This window comes from Schistocerca nitens, chromosome 3 (genome assembly GCF_023898315.1).
Source record: "Schistocerca nitens isolate TAMUIC-IGC-003100 chromosome 3, iqSchNite1.1, whole genome shotgun sequence".
NCBI lineage: Eukaryota > Metazoa > Arthropoda > Insecta > Orthoptera > Acrididae > Schistocerca > Schistocerca nitens.
Window position 1 is genome coordinate 149398300 of NC_064616.1, and position 17400 is coordinate 149415699.

The following is a 17400-nucleotide window of genomic DNA, read 5'->3' on the forward strand; positions in this document are numbered from 1 at the left end:
TATAGTGCGTGAAATTCCCTTCTGTACGAGAAATAGCATTTTTCGCAATCAAACTCTTGTTTTACATTGTTTTGCACTTCTGTCTTCTGTCTCTAATACACAACACATCCCAGCAAGCTGTAAACCATGTAAGTGCTACAAATGTCGTTTTGGACAAATGAGCTACTGTGTTGTGTATGTGCGCTGCTTACATAAAAGCAGTTGAAAATCGTCTTGTGAAGAAGATCCAAATGCCCACAAAGAAACAATTTGGACTGTCATGTCAGTTGAGATCGTGTGACATGAATTGACTTGATGTGCTGTGATATTACAGACAGCGTGAATACACTTTAACATGACAGTGACAGGATTTAATGATGCTATGATGGCTAGTGTACACTGGCCTTAACTGTGGTGTCTCCTTTGGTGAAGTCTTTACAAACTGATCCTCTATAGTCTGTGACCTAGCCCAATCACAAGGTTTTAAGAAAATGGTAACCAGGAATTATGATCCCCGTTCACCCTGGAAATGTTAGCCTAAAGCTCTAGCATAAGGACGACCTGACAACAAAACTTTCTTTTCTGTACTGGCTGCTCACATTCTTACTTTTCAATTTATTGCTAAAAATGTGTTGTGCCCTCTCTACATCTACAGCTAACTGACATCTCTTAACTCTCTGAACAGAAACTCCCCAATAATAAACATGTAACACTAAATATCTAGAATGAAAACTTAGTTTTAGTTATATCCAATGAATAATTGTAAATTACATCATATAATTCCCTTTAAAAATTCGAAAATTTACATGTATTGAGGCAGTAAGTATACTACAGAGATGATTCTCCAAACGCCATATTTCGCTGTATCACCTTTCCTTAATATCTGCAGTTTGTAGTTACCGAATGTACCTGTGTGCTGTATGCTAGTTGTGTTCTGAACGGTATGCTAAATATGATTAAAATGATAGTAGTGTGGTGTATAACTCAAAGGTAAATCACAAATAAATAATTGTTGTAGTTTAACAATGATTTGTCCAAGACTCATTTAAAATATGTGCTACCTCATTAACAGCTCTTCAAATTCTTTCAAGTGACTTTTCTCGCCACTTTCGAAATTTTTTTATATATAAAAAAGATTAGGTTACGACTGCGTATTTTGGAATTTATAATTTCTAGTGTTAGCAGGAGATACAAATATACCAGATTCAAACGCAACTCAAATTCAGCTTTGTTCCATTTTCAAAAGACGCCATAAAAAATTATTTTATTTTTAAATTGGGGTTTCATATTTGCTAAACATGGGCCTGCAACAAAAATCTCAGATATTAGTGTCTGCACAAAGAATTTGTAGACGTACAGTACTAAATTCTTTTCGAAATTTTTATATTACCCGTTCACTCAAAATGTCAAAGATCTTCCACGTGTGAGTGAAGCTCTGTGACAGCGTGGGATTTTGTGTGGATTATTTTCGTGTTTGGCGTTTAGCATCTTTGAACATAACTTTGTGTGTGAGTGGGAAAGTAAGAATGAGCATAAGGGGAATTAGCGTGGTATTGTTTACAGTACATCGACAGTGTATTTAATGAATGTTGTTGGTTGTCTCTATGTGCAACTGAGTCAAATTATGGCTGTGATCAATATAGCAACGTTTCTTTTTGCCGATATGTGATAGTACTGTGAGCTTCTTTGACTGGAAACGAGCATGTACTTCGTGCTCTCTAAATACTGTAGATTGATATTGATGCGTACATGCAGAGAAAGATTTAGTGGAACGAGTGAAGCAATTCGTGTGCCTTGTTACGTACCTTACCTTTAAATTAATATTAGAATAGCTTGAAACTCAGGCCGACGTACATCGTAATTCAGCGCGCTTTTCACTTTTAAACGCCAGTATTCGTTGAGATTTATTACGGGTATTAACGATCCTGTTGTTCGTGATCAATATGGAAGATACGTCATTTGTTTCGACTGACATTCCCGCTGATGTGAGACAAATAACAATTACCGGTAAGTAAGAGTTCGCAAAATATTCATATCATTTCTTCATAATGCTTGATTTTATTTGTTTTATTTTTGGGGGAGTGGAAGGATGGGGAAGAAGCTGAGTTCTTGCTTGAGTGTGAAATATTTATTTCGCACGGTAGACGAATAGCGAATCGTTTCAAAAGTGTAAAGCGATTGTCATTTTGTAATTGTTGTATTGCCTCATTACATTGATGATTCTTAGTTGGGAGCAGAGAGAAAATACTCACCAAACACGTGCCCGTTAAAAGTATAGAAGCAGGTCAAATCATGTTATATTGTTTTATTTATTTATTTAACCAATTTTACTTCTGGTTAAAACATGGTGCGAATAAAATTCTAAAAATGGATCAGTTCTCGTTGCCACTGTACACTACTAAATTCGAAGAGGAAGATGCTGTAAATCAGCTCCGCATTATCCTGTCAGAGTAAATTTATTTCTTGTACTTGGAGAGGTTTGAAGTTCTGTATAGTCACATATCACAAATGTGTTGTGTTGCCATTTCAAAAATAACCGTAAATAAGGAGGTGTTTCAAGACAGAAAAGTGTGTGTCTCAGAATCCGCCATGGAACACACATGTAAACATATTTTAAGTCAATGATAACTCTAAAGTCAAAGTTCAAAGGCTTTCATCTATTATGGTTTCACTGGCTACGTGCCGCTGACTAGGCTACTGAAATATTTCCACTCAGGTTGTATTCATTGGAAGGCTCGATGATTCACTGTCAGATTCCTAATAAAAGGGCTCTCTGAGGCAATCCTCAAATTTATTACTGACTGAGGGACTAAAGAAGGGCTATTTTCTCAAAAACTCACCGTTTGCTCTGCAAGGCATTACTCAGTTTGGCACAGATACATCTTTCTGTGACTTTGCGATGGTGCACATCATCTTACTTGTAGCTTCTTTCAGCCAACAAAAGGTAGACCAAAATTGCCACTTTTAAGTTGTTGCACCTTCAGCAAGATATGTATCAAAGTGCTCATAAAGAACACCTGACTTACCATAGAAAAGGTTGCATGTAAAGCCCTGTCCAGCACAATCTTTCAGTTGCCAAGTAGTTGGCTACCAGCCATGTACAATCGGTAGTGGAATAATGTAAGATAGTACATCATATGAAAGATCCTCACAGATATGTTCATAAGAGTAGGGCCCATGAAAACTGGTATTTCCACATCCATAATTCTTTTGATAGCTTGATACAGCACTTTTCATGAAGGCAGTTTCCAGCCCCTATGAAGATGGTACACTGTGAATACTTGTCAAAGAGTAAAGGATTTCAGTTGATTAAAAATACCAAGACTATGGTAAAAATAATCTCGACTCTAATATCTTCTATCTAAGAGGTGTTATTCGTGCACTTAGATCTATAGCCATCTAGAGTTATGAATGAAAGAGCTATAGTTGTGGGTTAAAGGTGGATCCTTGAGCCATATTTCAGTGCCTGGCTGGTCCAGTTGGAATATCGCTGCCAACAAAAGGCAATTGCTTGGTTAGATCCCCAGTTGATTGCATGTTTTTTTACCTGTTTTGAATGTTCAGCTCAGGAAATACTTCACTAGAAGTAGTAGATTCCAGTAACAAACCTCGTGCCATGGAAGACCAATTCTTTTATCAATGTCGTCTAGTCCCCATATAGTTAGTGAGAGTACCTCTTTAAAGATAAGAAGGATAAGAGTTAGTGGTAATTAGAAACTGTGAGATATTTAATGAGCCCCACATTTATGCCTTATTTGGAAGGCAGTGCTGAAATAGACCAGGCTCAGGTTTCAAGGCCTGGTCTTGTATATGGCCTTAACATTCAACAGTGCCCTCGTTTAAGTAGCAAGCAGAAGAACTGAAGAAAACACACAATAAAAACCAAAATTACTAATTGAAAATAGAGTTATAACACTGCAGTATAATGAACATTGTGAAGGAAATAAGCATGTAGTTACTGAGTGTAGTTTGTTCTAACATGCTGCTTATGATGTAATCTTAAGATAATGTGCACCCAATTGAAACGGATGTTCATTGTTTATAAAGAGCATTGGTCAATCAGTGAAACCAAATACTTCATTGTCTCATGGCAAACAATAGCAGATCATACTTCCAAGCTTGCTGCAGAGAAAATCGAAACAGTGACTCAGTGCACTGGTCTTGGAATCTTACTAACTACAGATGAGAAGAAATAAATAGTAGAGTACAGAAAGCCAGTAGATATTATTATGCTTTACTGGGTGCATTAAAAGCAAACTTTCTTCAAGAAATTTAAAGATTCACATATAGAAAGCTTTTGTCATAACTGTTCTGCCATATGCTTGTAAGACATGGACATTAACAAAATCGGGAGAAACAAAATTAAGAATTTTTGAAAGGACATCGGGTACAAAATTGTAGGGTTCCCTTAATAGGTCAAGTGTGCACTACACCACGCAAAAACTGGCCACTAGGGTACTGGAGTATATGTGGTGTACACATGGGTTTTTTTTAGCTTAGAGGACCCCCCCCCCTTTCCATTCCCCAAGTATCTGAAGTGAATTGCCTGCCAAAATTGAAATTACAAAAGCTACAATGTTCTTCGAGAATGTTCATCCTCACAGATAAACAGCAACAAAATCCCTAGATCATATTGGAATATTTATCATAAGGGAGGGTTTGTCACTAGTGGTGGCAGCGTATTTATTGCAGTAAAAAAAAAAAAAAAAAAAAAAAGCTCCGTCTTTAGGCCACAAGTGGCCCTTCCGGGACCGTCCGGCCGCCGTGTCATCTTCCGAGGAGGATGCGGATAAGGAGGGGCGTGTGGTCAGCACACCGCACTCCCGACCGTTAGGACGGTAGTCTTTGACCGAAGCCGCTACTAATCGGTCGAGTAGCTCCTCAATTGGCATCACGAGGCTGAGTGCACCCCGAAAAATGGCAACAGCACATGGCGGCGGGATGGTGACCCATCCAAGCGCCGGCCACGCCCGACAGCGCTTAACTTCGGTGATCTCACGGGAACCGGTGTAGCCACTGCGGCAAGGCCGTTGCCTTTTATTGCAGTAAAGACCTTGATAATATCTAGCTAGGTTTTCATGGTTTCCAAATGTGAATTAACCTGGGTGAAGTCCATCAAAGGTCGATCAAAAGTGGTAATTGGGTGCTTTCATAGACTGTCTGGATCAGAAGCTGTACTGGCAGAGTGCTTTGGAGAGAATTTGCAGATTATCATTAATAAATTTACTGATCATGCCATTGTAATAGGTGGTGAGTTCAGCTTGCCAGGTAGGGCCTATAGATTGAGAGAGTCATACCATCAAAATTGGTACCCGAGACAGGGATTCGTGTGACATAATTCTTAATGTGTTGTCCAAAAATTACTTTGAGCAGATACGTGAAAGGACCTCCTTGTAAAGGTAGCATCTTAGACCACCTAGCAACAAACAGACCCGAACTTACCGAATCAGTTAAAGTAGAGGAAGGTATCAGTAATCATAAGCCTGTGATGGCAACTGTGACAACAGGTTTCACAAGGAATAAATATTCAGAAAAGTAGGAAGATATTTTTGCATAGCAAGAGTGACAAGATACAAATGGCAGGGTATCTGAGTAGTCAGCATCAAATAGTTGGTGCTGAGGGCGAAGATGTGGAGCACAAATGGAGAAAATTCAGAAACATTCATCAAGTCTTAGGTAACTATGTTCCAAACAAGGCCTTAAAGGATTGGAAAAACCCACCATTGTTTAATAGCCGTGTCAGAAAACTGCTACACAAACAAAGTAAGCTCCATCATACAATCAAGAAAAGCCAAAACTATCTGACAAACAAAAGCTGAATGAAGCAAAAATTAACATAAGGAGAGAGGCATTCAATGACATTAAAGTAAAATTTTGTTACCCGATCTCAGTAAAAACCCTAAAGAGGTTATGATCTTACGTAAAATCAGAAGCAGTTCAAAATCCTCCGTTCATCCACTCGGTGACTAAACTGGCACTGAAACCAAGAGAAAGCCCAAAATACTGAATTCGGTCTTCCAAAATTGTTTCACCATGGAAGATAGTGACACAACATCTCCATTTAGTCATCATACAAACACTGAAATGGCGGATATTGAGATAACGAACCATGGAATAGAAAAACAGCTACAGTCGCTCAGCAGTAGAAAGTATCAGGACTAGATGGTGAAGTATCTATAAGATTCTGCAAAGATTATGCAAAAGAACGTGCTCCCCTTCTAGAGCAGTAGTTCGTGGGAACAAAAAAGGGCACCTAGCAATTGGAAAAAGGGTTGCTTATTCCCATTTTCATGATGGGGTATAGAACAGATGCACATAATTATAGGCCTATATCGTTGATGTCAATCTGTTGTAGAATAATATAACGTGTTTTATGCTAAAGAATTATGATGTTTTTGGAGAACGAAAATGTCTCCTATAAAAATCAATATGGATTCCACAGAGATCGTGCGAAACACAGCTCGCTCTGTTTCTCAATGAGAACCATAGTTTTGTAGACAACAGCACGTATGTCGTTGCCATGTTCCTTAACTCCAGGAAGGCATTTGATACCATTCCACACAACAAAATCGACAGATGTAAATGTAATTTCCAGACTACCTCAAGGAAGTGTGATGGGACCGTTGCTGTCTACAGTGCATGTAAAGGATCTAGTAGACAGCATCGGAAGCTCTTTAAGAATGTTCGCAGATGGCACGGTTGTCTATAAGAAAGAAGCAATGCCAGAAGACAGTATCAATTTGCAGAGTATTGAGTTAGTTAGTTACTGTAATGTTTCATGGATCATTTTGCATGATAAATTTTAATGACTTGGAACAAGTCATGATGACAAGCAAAAGTTAGTTGAGATTCAAGCGTCTGAGAAAAGATCTATGCATGAAGCATGCAACAACTACCACTGCCACACCTTAGCAAAAGATCTGGCAGAGAACCTGAGAAAATTCTGGTCTTATTTAAAATTGCTGAGTGTTTCTAAGGCTTCCACTCAGTCCCTTGTTGACCAGTGGGAGTTGAAGATAGCCAAATGGATGCTGAATTTTGAAATTTCACATTCAAGAAATCATTCACACAGGAGAATTGTGCAAACATACAATCATTTGACCATTGTACAGGCTCCCATGTGGACAACATTAAGCATACCTGGCATTGCTGGATGTTAACAAAGGTACGAGCACATGGAATAAATTAACAGATATGTTAGTGGTTCAAAGACTTCTTAAATAATAGAACCCAGTATGATGTCCTCGACAGCGAGTGTTCAGAGTGTCCATCAGAGGCAAGGGTATCGTCAGTAGTACCCTAGGGAAATGAGAGAGGACTGCTGCTGTTCATTATATACATAAATGATTTGGTGGACAGGGTGGGCAGCAACCTGTGGTTGTTTGCTGATGATACCATCCTGTATGGTAAGGTGTCAGAGTTGAGTGACTGTATGAAGATACAAGACAACTAAGACAAAATTTCCAGTCGGTGTGATGAATGGCAGCTAGCCCTAAATGTGGAAAAATGTAAGTTCATGCGGGTGAGTAGGAAAATGAAACCTGTAATGTTCGAATACAGTATTACTAGTGTCCTGCTTGACACAGTTAAGTCATTTAAATATCTGGGCATAGTGTTGCAAAGGTGGAACGAGCACGTGAGAACTGTGATAGGGAAGGCAAATGGTCAACTTCAGTTTATTGGGATAATTTTAGAAACAAGTGGCTAACCTGTAAAGGAGACTGCATATAGGGCATTGGTGTGACCTATTCTTGAGTGCTGCTCAAGTGTTTGGGATCCGAACCAGGTCAGATTGAAGGAAGACATCGAAGGAATTCAGAGGTGGGCTGCTAGGTTTGTTACTGGTAGGTTCAAAGAACACACAAGTGTTTCAGAGATGCTTTGGAAACTCAAGTGGGAATCCCTGGAGGGCAGGTGATGTTTCTTTCATGAAACACTATTGAGAAACTTTAAAGAAACGGCATTTGAAGCTGACTAGCGAATGATTCTTTTGCCATCAACATGCATTGCGCGTACGGATCATGAAGATAAGATATGAGAAATTGGGGCTCATACAGAGGCATATAGAAACTCATTTGTCCCTCACTCTATTTGCGAGTGGAACAGGAAAGGAAATGACAAATAGTGGTACAGGGTACCCTCCACCACAAACCGTACGGTGGTTTGCTGAATATCTATGTAGACATAGATTTTACATTCATGTCACACATTAATTTGTAAATATGGCTACATACTGAATATTTTATAAAGTCTGAAAAAATGTAAGTCCTACCCATCACCTTTTACACATTACAATAGCAGAAATTCGTCTATGGAATAGGAGGAACTGTCAAGGAGAAACTTTTTCATTTTCTTTTCAAATTTTACTTTCATGTCTGTCAGACATTTTATATCCCCTAGTAAGTGATAAAAAAATTTAGTTGCAGCATTCTGCACCCTTTTTCATGTCAAAGACAACCTTAATGTGGAGTAATGAATGTCATTTATCCTGTTGGTGTTGCAATTAATTACATAATTGTTCCTTTTGAGCTGCATGTGGTGAATTATTTACAACAAACTTCATGAGGGAATAACTATACTGTGAACTAGTAGTGAGAGTGCTCAAATGCTTACAGATGTCTACAAGATGATAATGGGCCAGCTCCACATTATTCTTACAGCACAGTTTTTAGCTATGAAGACTTTCTTTGTTAAAGATGAATTACCCCAAAACATTATTCCATTTGACATTATTGCATGAATATATGTCAACTATTTGCCTCTCCCCAAGATTTTCAATGATTCTAAGTGCAAATGTGGCCGAACTAAGTTGTTTTAGGAGTTTCAAAATGCTCTTTTTCGAGTTTAAATTCTCATTGATATGGAAACCTAAAATTTTTGAAGTTTCCACCCTATTTATTATTTCCTCACCATGTGTTAACGCTTATCATTGGTGTAGTATCCTTAGATGTTGAGAACAGAGTATGTTCTATCTTCTTAAAATTCAGAGTGAGACCATTCACAGAAAACCAACTTTTAAGAATGCTGTTTATAATTTCTTCCTTTTCTTCTGTTCAGTTACAATACTAGTGTAATTTGCAAGTAGAGCTGATTCTGTTTGTTGTATATTAGACAGAAGACTGTGTACATGTGTGAGGAACAGTAGTGGACCCGAGATTGATGAATGGTGCAGGCTTTGGCAGTTGACCCTGAACGTAAATAAATGTAACATATTGTACATACATGTACACACATATGAAATGAAATCCAGTGCTGCACAACTATATTGTTGATGACAAATTTCTGGAAACAGTTTATACCATAAAAATCTGGAAGTAACTATCCATGGAATGACCATAAAGCAAATAGGAAAAGCAGATGTCAAACTGAGATTCAGAGGAAGAATCTTAAGGAAATGTAACTTATCGATGACGGAATTGGCATACAATGCGCTTGTTCTACCAATTCTAGGGTATTGCTCGTCTGTCTGGGATTCTTATCAGGCAGGACTGACACAAGAGAGAGAGAAGATCCAGTGAACAGTGGCATGTTTCGTCATGGGATTGTATGGTCAATGCAAGAGCCTTATGGAGATGCTGCAAAACCTCCATTGTCAGACATTTTAAGAGAGGCGTTGTGCATCGCTATGAGGTTTACTATTGAAATTTTGAGAGAACATTTTCCAGGAAGAATTGGACACCATATTACCTTCTTCCACATACGTCTCACGAAATGACCACAATGAGAAAATTCGAGAAATTAGAGCTAATACAGACGTTAACCAAGAATCGTTCTTGCCATGTGCCATTCATGAGTGGAACAGTGTAGAGAGATTAGTCAGTGGTACCAGAAGTACCCTCAGCCACACGCCATTAGGTGCTTTGCAGAGTAAGATGGACATGTAGATCAAAATTTTGAGGAAGATATTTGGCAGAATTCAATAATAAGACACAGTAGAATGCAGAATCTCAACAAACAAAAAAGTATATGATCTGTTAGGAGAGCCGGCCGGTGTGGCCGTGCGGTTAAAGGCGCTTCAGTCTGGAACCGCGTGATCGCTACGGTCGCAGGTTCGAATCCTGCCTCGGGCATGGATGTGTGTGATGTCCTTAGGTTAGTTAGGTTTAAGTAGTTCTAAGTTCTAGGGGACTGATGACCACAGATGTTAAGTCCCATAGTACTCAGAGCCATTTCTGTTAGGAGAACCAGACATTGTATCCAAAATCAAAGCTGGGAGACTTTGTTGTGTTGGACACACGCTGGGCAAACTCCGGAAGAAAGGAAAATTTATCAAGTATGTACAGAACAGTCTCAAGGAAGAAGACCCCTTGGAAGGCTAAGACTATGCTACTTCTACATCAGAGAAAATATGAAAAATATTAGATGAGATGGATTGGAAAATTAAATTCCAAGATAGAAGTACATCGTAAAACATTGAGACATCAGCAGCGAAGAGCTTTTTTAGCTTGTTAAGCTGCTGCTGATGATTATAATAATTATAATAACAATAATAATAATTGATCAGTCAGTTACTTTGACATCCTTTGACCTTGTTTTTAGTGTCATTTGCATTATTTTACATGTACAGAACATGAGCAACTGTGCAAAATAAGTATGCCTGAAGTTGATCAGTCAAACTACGATTATGGATCCAAGAAGTCTTGATTTGTGGGTAATTTTAGCTTTCTAATTTGCTGTGACCCGAGCTGGGCTCACGTATTTTGTCAGGAGGTCGAGAGAAGAAGGGGGGCTGAGTGGCCCTGTAGAGCACAGGGGCACTAATGAAATGTCATTCAGGTAATAATCATTTACTGATGAGAGTTTTATAGTCACTCCGTCTTCTTCCTGAAAGTGCCTAGCAGTGATCATGCTGAGTCTGCACTACTTGAAAGTGTGAGGTAGCATGTCACTGCCCAGCGAGGAAGTTGCTGCACACAGGTCCTGCATTGCCTGTGGTCAGTGCTATGGTTCCACTGCTGTAGGTTGCGGCAGCCGTGTGCCTCCTCAGCCTGGTGTGGCTATGGAGATCTTTCACAACCTCACTGCCATCAGCGAGTGAAGCTGTGCTTAGGCTCGGCCCCAGAAATATGCATGCCCCTGTTGTCGATTGTCGAGATGGCGTGCAGGTGGAAGACCAGCAGCAACATCAAGTATAGCCCAAAACAATTGGTGGTCATAGCGTACAACTGGTAAGACGGTACTTCTACTGCCCCAGTAGCTGTAACACAGGTGCCCAGCACATAAGTTAAATAGCTTGCAGACAGGTAGATTGGTTCTTCATCCACAGAAGGTCGGCTTGGCCCCCCCACCCCCAGTCAGTGACTGTTGTGACCTCCAGGACTGTGGCTTGCAGATCAAAAGTCCTCTCCACAGCCAGAGGCTCACTCTGAGAATGAGCATGAAGAGGGTAGAGCTTTTATAGCAGCTGATGACGTGATCCGCCACACACTTGTGATGGGATGGACACTCGTTTTCTCAGCCCATCAGCTATCTCGGTTGCTATAGTGTTTAACTTCAGTGTTTTAGAGTATTCTTTTATGCAAAATTCACATCCTGAAATGTGCTCTTATGACATCTCTAAGTGAAGTTAATACAGTTAGCCTCATTACAGTAGCATGTTCTGTCTGTTCTGCACTGTTGCCGAAGTGCCAAATCAGTCTTCTTGGCTTTCCTGTCACATAGTCTGATGAAATGTGCTCATAGCTTACTCTACTTTGTGCCCCCCTGTGTTGGCATTGAGTTACGACACCATCACGTAGGCGACAGATGTGCCTCCACTTAGCAATATCCATTGGTTCTTAACAAAATTTTTATTCCTGCACTTACTGTTCTCCTGTACAACAAATTTTTCCATTAATTTGAGGACTGGTTTTCACCAACACTTTTATCTCTTGTAGCTTTCACTGTAGAAAGGTGGGGACTGATGACCATAGATGTTAAGTCCCATAGTGCTCAGAGCCATTTTTTTTTTTTGTAGAAAGGTAGGTCTACACGAAGCTATATTTACTTTACATTTTGTCAGATGTACTAGTGGGATAATATTGACAGTGAGCTCTTCTGTCACACAGTGATTGCAGCAAACAATCAAACTGAATAAATTGGCCATTTCAATGACAACACTTTGAAATGTATACTACCTTGATGCTAAAAATGATGCTTTATGGGATATTTATATAGCACTCTAGTTAATACAATAAATTTAGACTACATGGTATTTTTTTTGGAAAGAGAGCATTGAAAAAGAAGCAAATTTATGATTTTGTACTTTACGTGTATATTTGTGAGTTCAGAATTGGCATCATATAAGATTGCTGGCATGTTTCATTAGTAAAAGTGTTTTACTCAAATACTCTTTGAATTTAAATAGTAATAAGAGGAATAAAGATGACTTTCTTTTGCAAAACACTTTTGAGGAAGTTTAGAGAATTAGAGTTTGTGACAGGCTGCAGAAGTACTCTACTGTCTCCAACATACATCTCACTTAAGACAAACTGAAAGAGCTCAGTGCTTGTACAGAAGTATACAGCTAACCATTTTCCCCTCACTCCATTTGTGAGTACAGCAAAAGATGAAATGAATACCAGTGGTAGAAGGTACTACTTGCTACTCAGTTTTGTTGTTGTTGTTGTTGTTGTTAGTCTGATGACTGGTTTGAAGCAGATCTCTGTGCTATGCAAGTATGTAACCTACATCCATTCAAACATTGGTCTCCCTGTACGACTTTTACCCCTCCCCCTTCCTTCCACTACCAAATCGGTGGTTTCTTGATGCCTCATGGTGTGTCTTGTCAGCAAATTCCTTTGTTTAGTCAAGTTGTGCCACAATTTAGTTGAGTTATTGTAGAAATATCTTTTCTCCCCAGTTCAGTTTAGTGCCTCCTCATCTGTTATTCAATCTACCCATCTAATCTCCAGCATCCTCCTATATCATCAGATTTCAATGCTTCTGTTCTCTCCTTGTCTTGACTATTTTTCATCCATGAATGACTTTTGTACCTGGCTACACTCCAAACAAATACCTTCAGAATAGACTCCTTAACATAAACATTTATATTAGCTGCAGTTTCTAAATTTAGTCTACAAGTTGTAAAAAGCCTTTCGCCCCCTCTGTTTTAACCCTGCTAACTCTATAATTTCAAAGAATTTTTTCCACTCAGCATTGTCAAAAGCTTTTTGTAAATCTACAAACGCTATTAATGTAGGTTTGCTTTTTCTGTGTGCCTTCTAAGATAAATTGTAATGTCACTATTCCCTCATGCATTCTTAAATTTATATGAAACCCAAACTTATCTTCCATGAGGTCAGCTTTTAACAGTTTTTTCAATCTTCCGTAAATAATTTGTGTCAGTATTTTACAAACGCACCTTATTTTTAAAGTGATCATTCAGTAATATTCACATCTCTCATTACCTTCCTTGTTTGTACTTGGAAAGATTGCATTCTTCTTGAAGTCTGGGGCTATTTTGTTTGACTTGTGTAGCTTGCATACCAGGTAGATTAATTTTGTCAAAGGTTGTTCTTCCAAGGATCTCAGTAATTCTTCTCACAGTTCCCTATCTCCCATCATATCTTTATATCAGCTTCCTCATCCTCTTCTAGATCATTGCCTTAAAGTTCTTTTCTCCTGATATCCCTATTCCTTTCAGCATTCCCTTCTTAGTTTGCCATGTGAGCTCTTGGTATTCATAAATCTCCTTCACCCTTTGGGTCTGGGGGTAAGGATAGGTCCGAGGTATTCCTGCCTGTCGTAAGAGGTGACTAAAAGGAGTTTCACATGTTTCGGCCTTTGTGATGGTCCCCTGTAGGGTTTGGCCTCCATTCTTCAAAATTTTCCTGAAAAGTGAGCCAATTGGGGAAGGGCGCCTTACATGGTGCATTGTGACCCTCGTGCATTGAGATCTTTGCCCCACTTTCTCATCGTTGCATTGCAGTCCCACCAATTCTCCATCTCTTGGGCGAGGACACCTTCCTGGGTTCATTTTCCACCATGCACTATGCAGTGTTGCTTTCTGCGTTGACGATGACCATGGACTTTTTTGCACCTGATATCCAGCATGGTAGCCAGTCCATTGTGGTGGGGCTGCCACGTACCCTGTTGCCACGTACCCTGTTGGTTGTAGCCCCCTGACCACACAGGGATCGCTCTGCTGATGCCTGCGCCATTAACTCCCCACGTATGCCAAGGGGTAGATGGCCATCCCCTGGGGCATCGGGACTCCCGGCAATGGCCATCCTGCCAGGTGACCTTTGCTGTGGCTGGGTGGCGCCCGTAGGGAGGGCCCCTGGTCAGAGTGGATGGCATCAGGGTGGATGACACACGATGAAGCGTAGTCCATCATCTCTTGCTGATGGTGAAACACCAGCAGTCGCTAAGTGTTCAAAAGCTCAATTCAATGCACAGAAGTAAGACACCAAATCGTTACCCTCTCTTGGACTCACCATGGGAGGAACGTCAGGCTAAGGATGGCAGCGGATCTTATTCGCCCCGGTACCTTGTATGTTTGAGAGGTGATGGAGAATCTTTCATGCCAGCAAAGAGTCAGTTTTTTGGTGAGCATTTAGAGGACAAGTTTGGGGAGGTGGAGGGCTTGTCCAAAATGAGATCTGGGTCAGTCTTGATCAAAACGGCATCCTCTGCCCAGTCATGGGCGTTACCTGCTTGTGACAAGCTGGGGGATGTTTCTGTAATCATCACGCCCCATAAGAGCTTAAATATGGTCCAGGGTATCGTATTTCACAAGGACCTTCTTTTGTAGTCTGACGATGAGCTATGTGCCAATTTAGAGCGGCGAGGTGTACATTTCATCCAGCGTGTCCACTGGGGTCCGAGGGATAATCAGGTTGCCACCGGTGCCTTCATCTTGGCCTTCAAGGGTGATGCATTGCCCAAAAAGGTCAAAGTGATGGTCTACTGCTGCGATGTAAAACCCTGTATCCCTCCCCCAATGAGGTGCCTTAAGTGCTGGAAGTTTGGCCGTATGTCTTCCCGCTGTACTTCCAGCGATACATGTCGAGATTGCGGACGCCAATCACATCCCAATACTCCATGTGCCGTGCCTCCCATCTGTGTCAACTGCGGAGAGCACCATTTGCCTTGCTCGCCAGACTGCAGGATTCTCCGGAAAGAAAGGAAAATCATGGAGCACAAGACCCTGGACCGACTGACCTACACTGAGGCTTAGAGAAAATTTGAATGCCTACATCCTGTACATATGACATCATCTTACGCCACCACTACAACAGTTCTGGCACCATCAGCTCCGCCAAACCCAGTCACATCTCAGAGCCGGAAGACTACACCTGCCCTCTTGATGGTGGGGGGCATTTCCATCCATGTTGCTCCTGCACCACCTACTTCAGGAGCAACACTCCCCCCAACCATCAGGAACGTCTGTCCCCACTTCTAAGCCGGAGAAGCGTGAGTCTTCTTCGGCTCCTCTCACTAGCAAGGGGTCCCTTGGGTCACTCCCTTCCCAGGTTTCTGCTAGTGGGAAAGATGACACCCGTCAGTGGCTGAAGAGCCCAAAAGCAGCTGGTTGTAGGGCTTCATGCTCATCCTCAGTCCCGGAGCCTGAGCCAGTGAAGTCCTCCCAGCCAGGGAAACTCAAGGAGCAGCGAAAGAAATCCACAAAGAATACCCCTAAGACCAAGGAAGTTGTAGTGGCACCCACACCACTGCTACCTACAAGCTCTGCGTCTGATAATGGGGTGGAGATTTTGGCATCCGCAGGGGTCCTAGATCTCGCCAGATCCTCAGACACAATGGATATTGACTGCTCAGGCAATAATGCGGTGGCAGCAGGTGACTCTGAGGCATAAACTACCTCATTGAGTGTTCCATGCCTTCCCTGTCTCACGATGACGTCATCCTCCAATGGAATTGCGGCAGTTTTTCCCACTGCCTGGCTGAGCTATGGCAACTGTTAAGCCTTACACCTGCTATCTGCATTGCCCTCGGCAATGCAGACCCCTGCCCTTCGTGGCTATAAGGGATATTACAGGAACTGTAGCGACTATAATCGAGTGTCAGGTGTAGTTTGTATTTATGTCCTAAACTTAGTCTGTAGTGAAACTGTGCCCCTTCAAACCCCTCTTGAAGCTGTGGCTGTCAGAATAAGGATGATGTAGGAAATAACTGTCTGCAATGTATATCTTCCTCCAGATGGTGCAGTATCCCGAGTGTAGTAGCTGTACTGATTGATCAACTCCCTAAACCTTTCCTGCTTTTGGGAGATTTTAATGCCCATAACCCCTTGTGGGGTGGCACTGTACTTACTGGTCGAGGCAGAGATGTCGAAACTTTACTGTCTCAGTTTGACCTCTGCCACTTAAATACTGGGGCCGCCACACATTTCAGTGTGGCTCATGGTAGTTACTCAGCCATTGATTTATCAGTTTGCAGCCCAGGACTTTTCCCATCTATCCACTGGAGAGCACATGATGACCTGTGTGGTAGTGACCACTTCCCCATCTTCCTGTCACTGCCCCAGCGTCAGACCCACGGATGCCTGCCCAGATGGGCTTTAAACAAGGCGGACTGGGAAACTTTCACCTCTGCTGTCACCATTGAATATCCCCCACATGGTAACATCGATGTGATGGTTGAGCAGGTGACTACAACAATTGTTTCTGCAGCAGAAAACGCGATCCCTCGCTCTTTAGGGCGCCCCCGGAGCAAGGCAGTCCCTTGGTGGTCGTCGGAAGTCGCTGAAGCAATTAAGGAGCATTGGAGAGCTCTGCAGCGGCATAAGCGGCACCCTTCCCTGGAGCACCTCATAGCCTTTAAATGGCTCCATGCCTGTATTTGCCACCTCATCAAATGACGGAAGCAAGAGTGTTGGGAGAGATACACCTCTACCATTTGGTGCCATTCGTCACCTTCCCAAGTCTGGGCAAAGAGCAAATGTGCTTTTGGGTACCAGACCCCAACAGGTGTTCCCAGTGTTACCATAAATGGCATGTTATCTACCGACACAACCGCGATTGCACAGCACTTTGCTCGAGCCTCTATGTCGGAGAATTACCCCCCAGCCTTTCGCACTGTACCTTGGTGGAATGATGACTGTTGATTGGCAATCAGGGCCAGACGAACAGCTCTGCAGAAATCCAGACACCATCCAACTACAGAAGGCCTTCATGCCATCAGATCTGTGAGAGCACATGCAAGGCAAGTGATAAACATGGAAGAGGGATTCCTGGAAGCAATTCACAACTTCCATTAATTGGTCCACTTCCAGTGCACAAGTTTGGCACTCAATAAGGTGGATTTCAGGCAAGGGTAGTCAATGTCCCCTTACGGCCTTCTCAAGTAATGGGGTCTTGGTGGACACACCAGAAGACATGGCTCAGGTTTTAGCTGAACACTTTTTTACTGTCACTGCATCATCTAGACAAGCTCCTGCTTTTCAGGTGCTCCATAGGACTGTGGAGATGAGGAAGTCTA

At 41.6% G+C, this 17400-nt stretch overlaps 1 protein-coding gene across 1 annotated transcript in view; it reads left to right on the plus strand.

Moving 5' to 3' along the window:
• The first annotated feature begins 1480 nt into the window (after positions 1 to 1480).
• LOC126248095 (dnaJ homolog subfamily C member 2) overlaps positions 1481 to 17400 on the plus strand; it is a 212277-nt gene continuing 196357 nt past the window's right edge. The window contains exon 1 of the mRNA XM_049948761.1: positions 1481 to 1986. Coding sequence (XP_049804718.1) covers positions 1923 to 1986 — 64 coding nt within the window. The 5' untranslated portion in view covers positions 1481 to 1922. The remainder of the gene's footprint in view (positions 1987 to 17400) is intronic.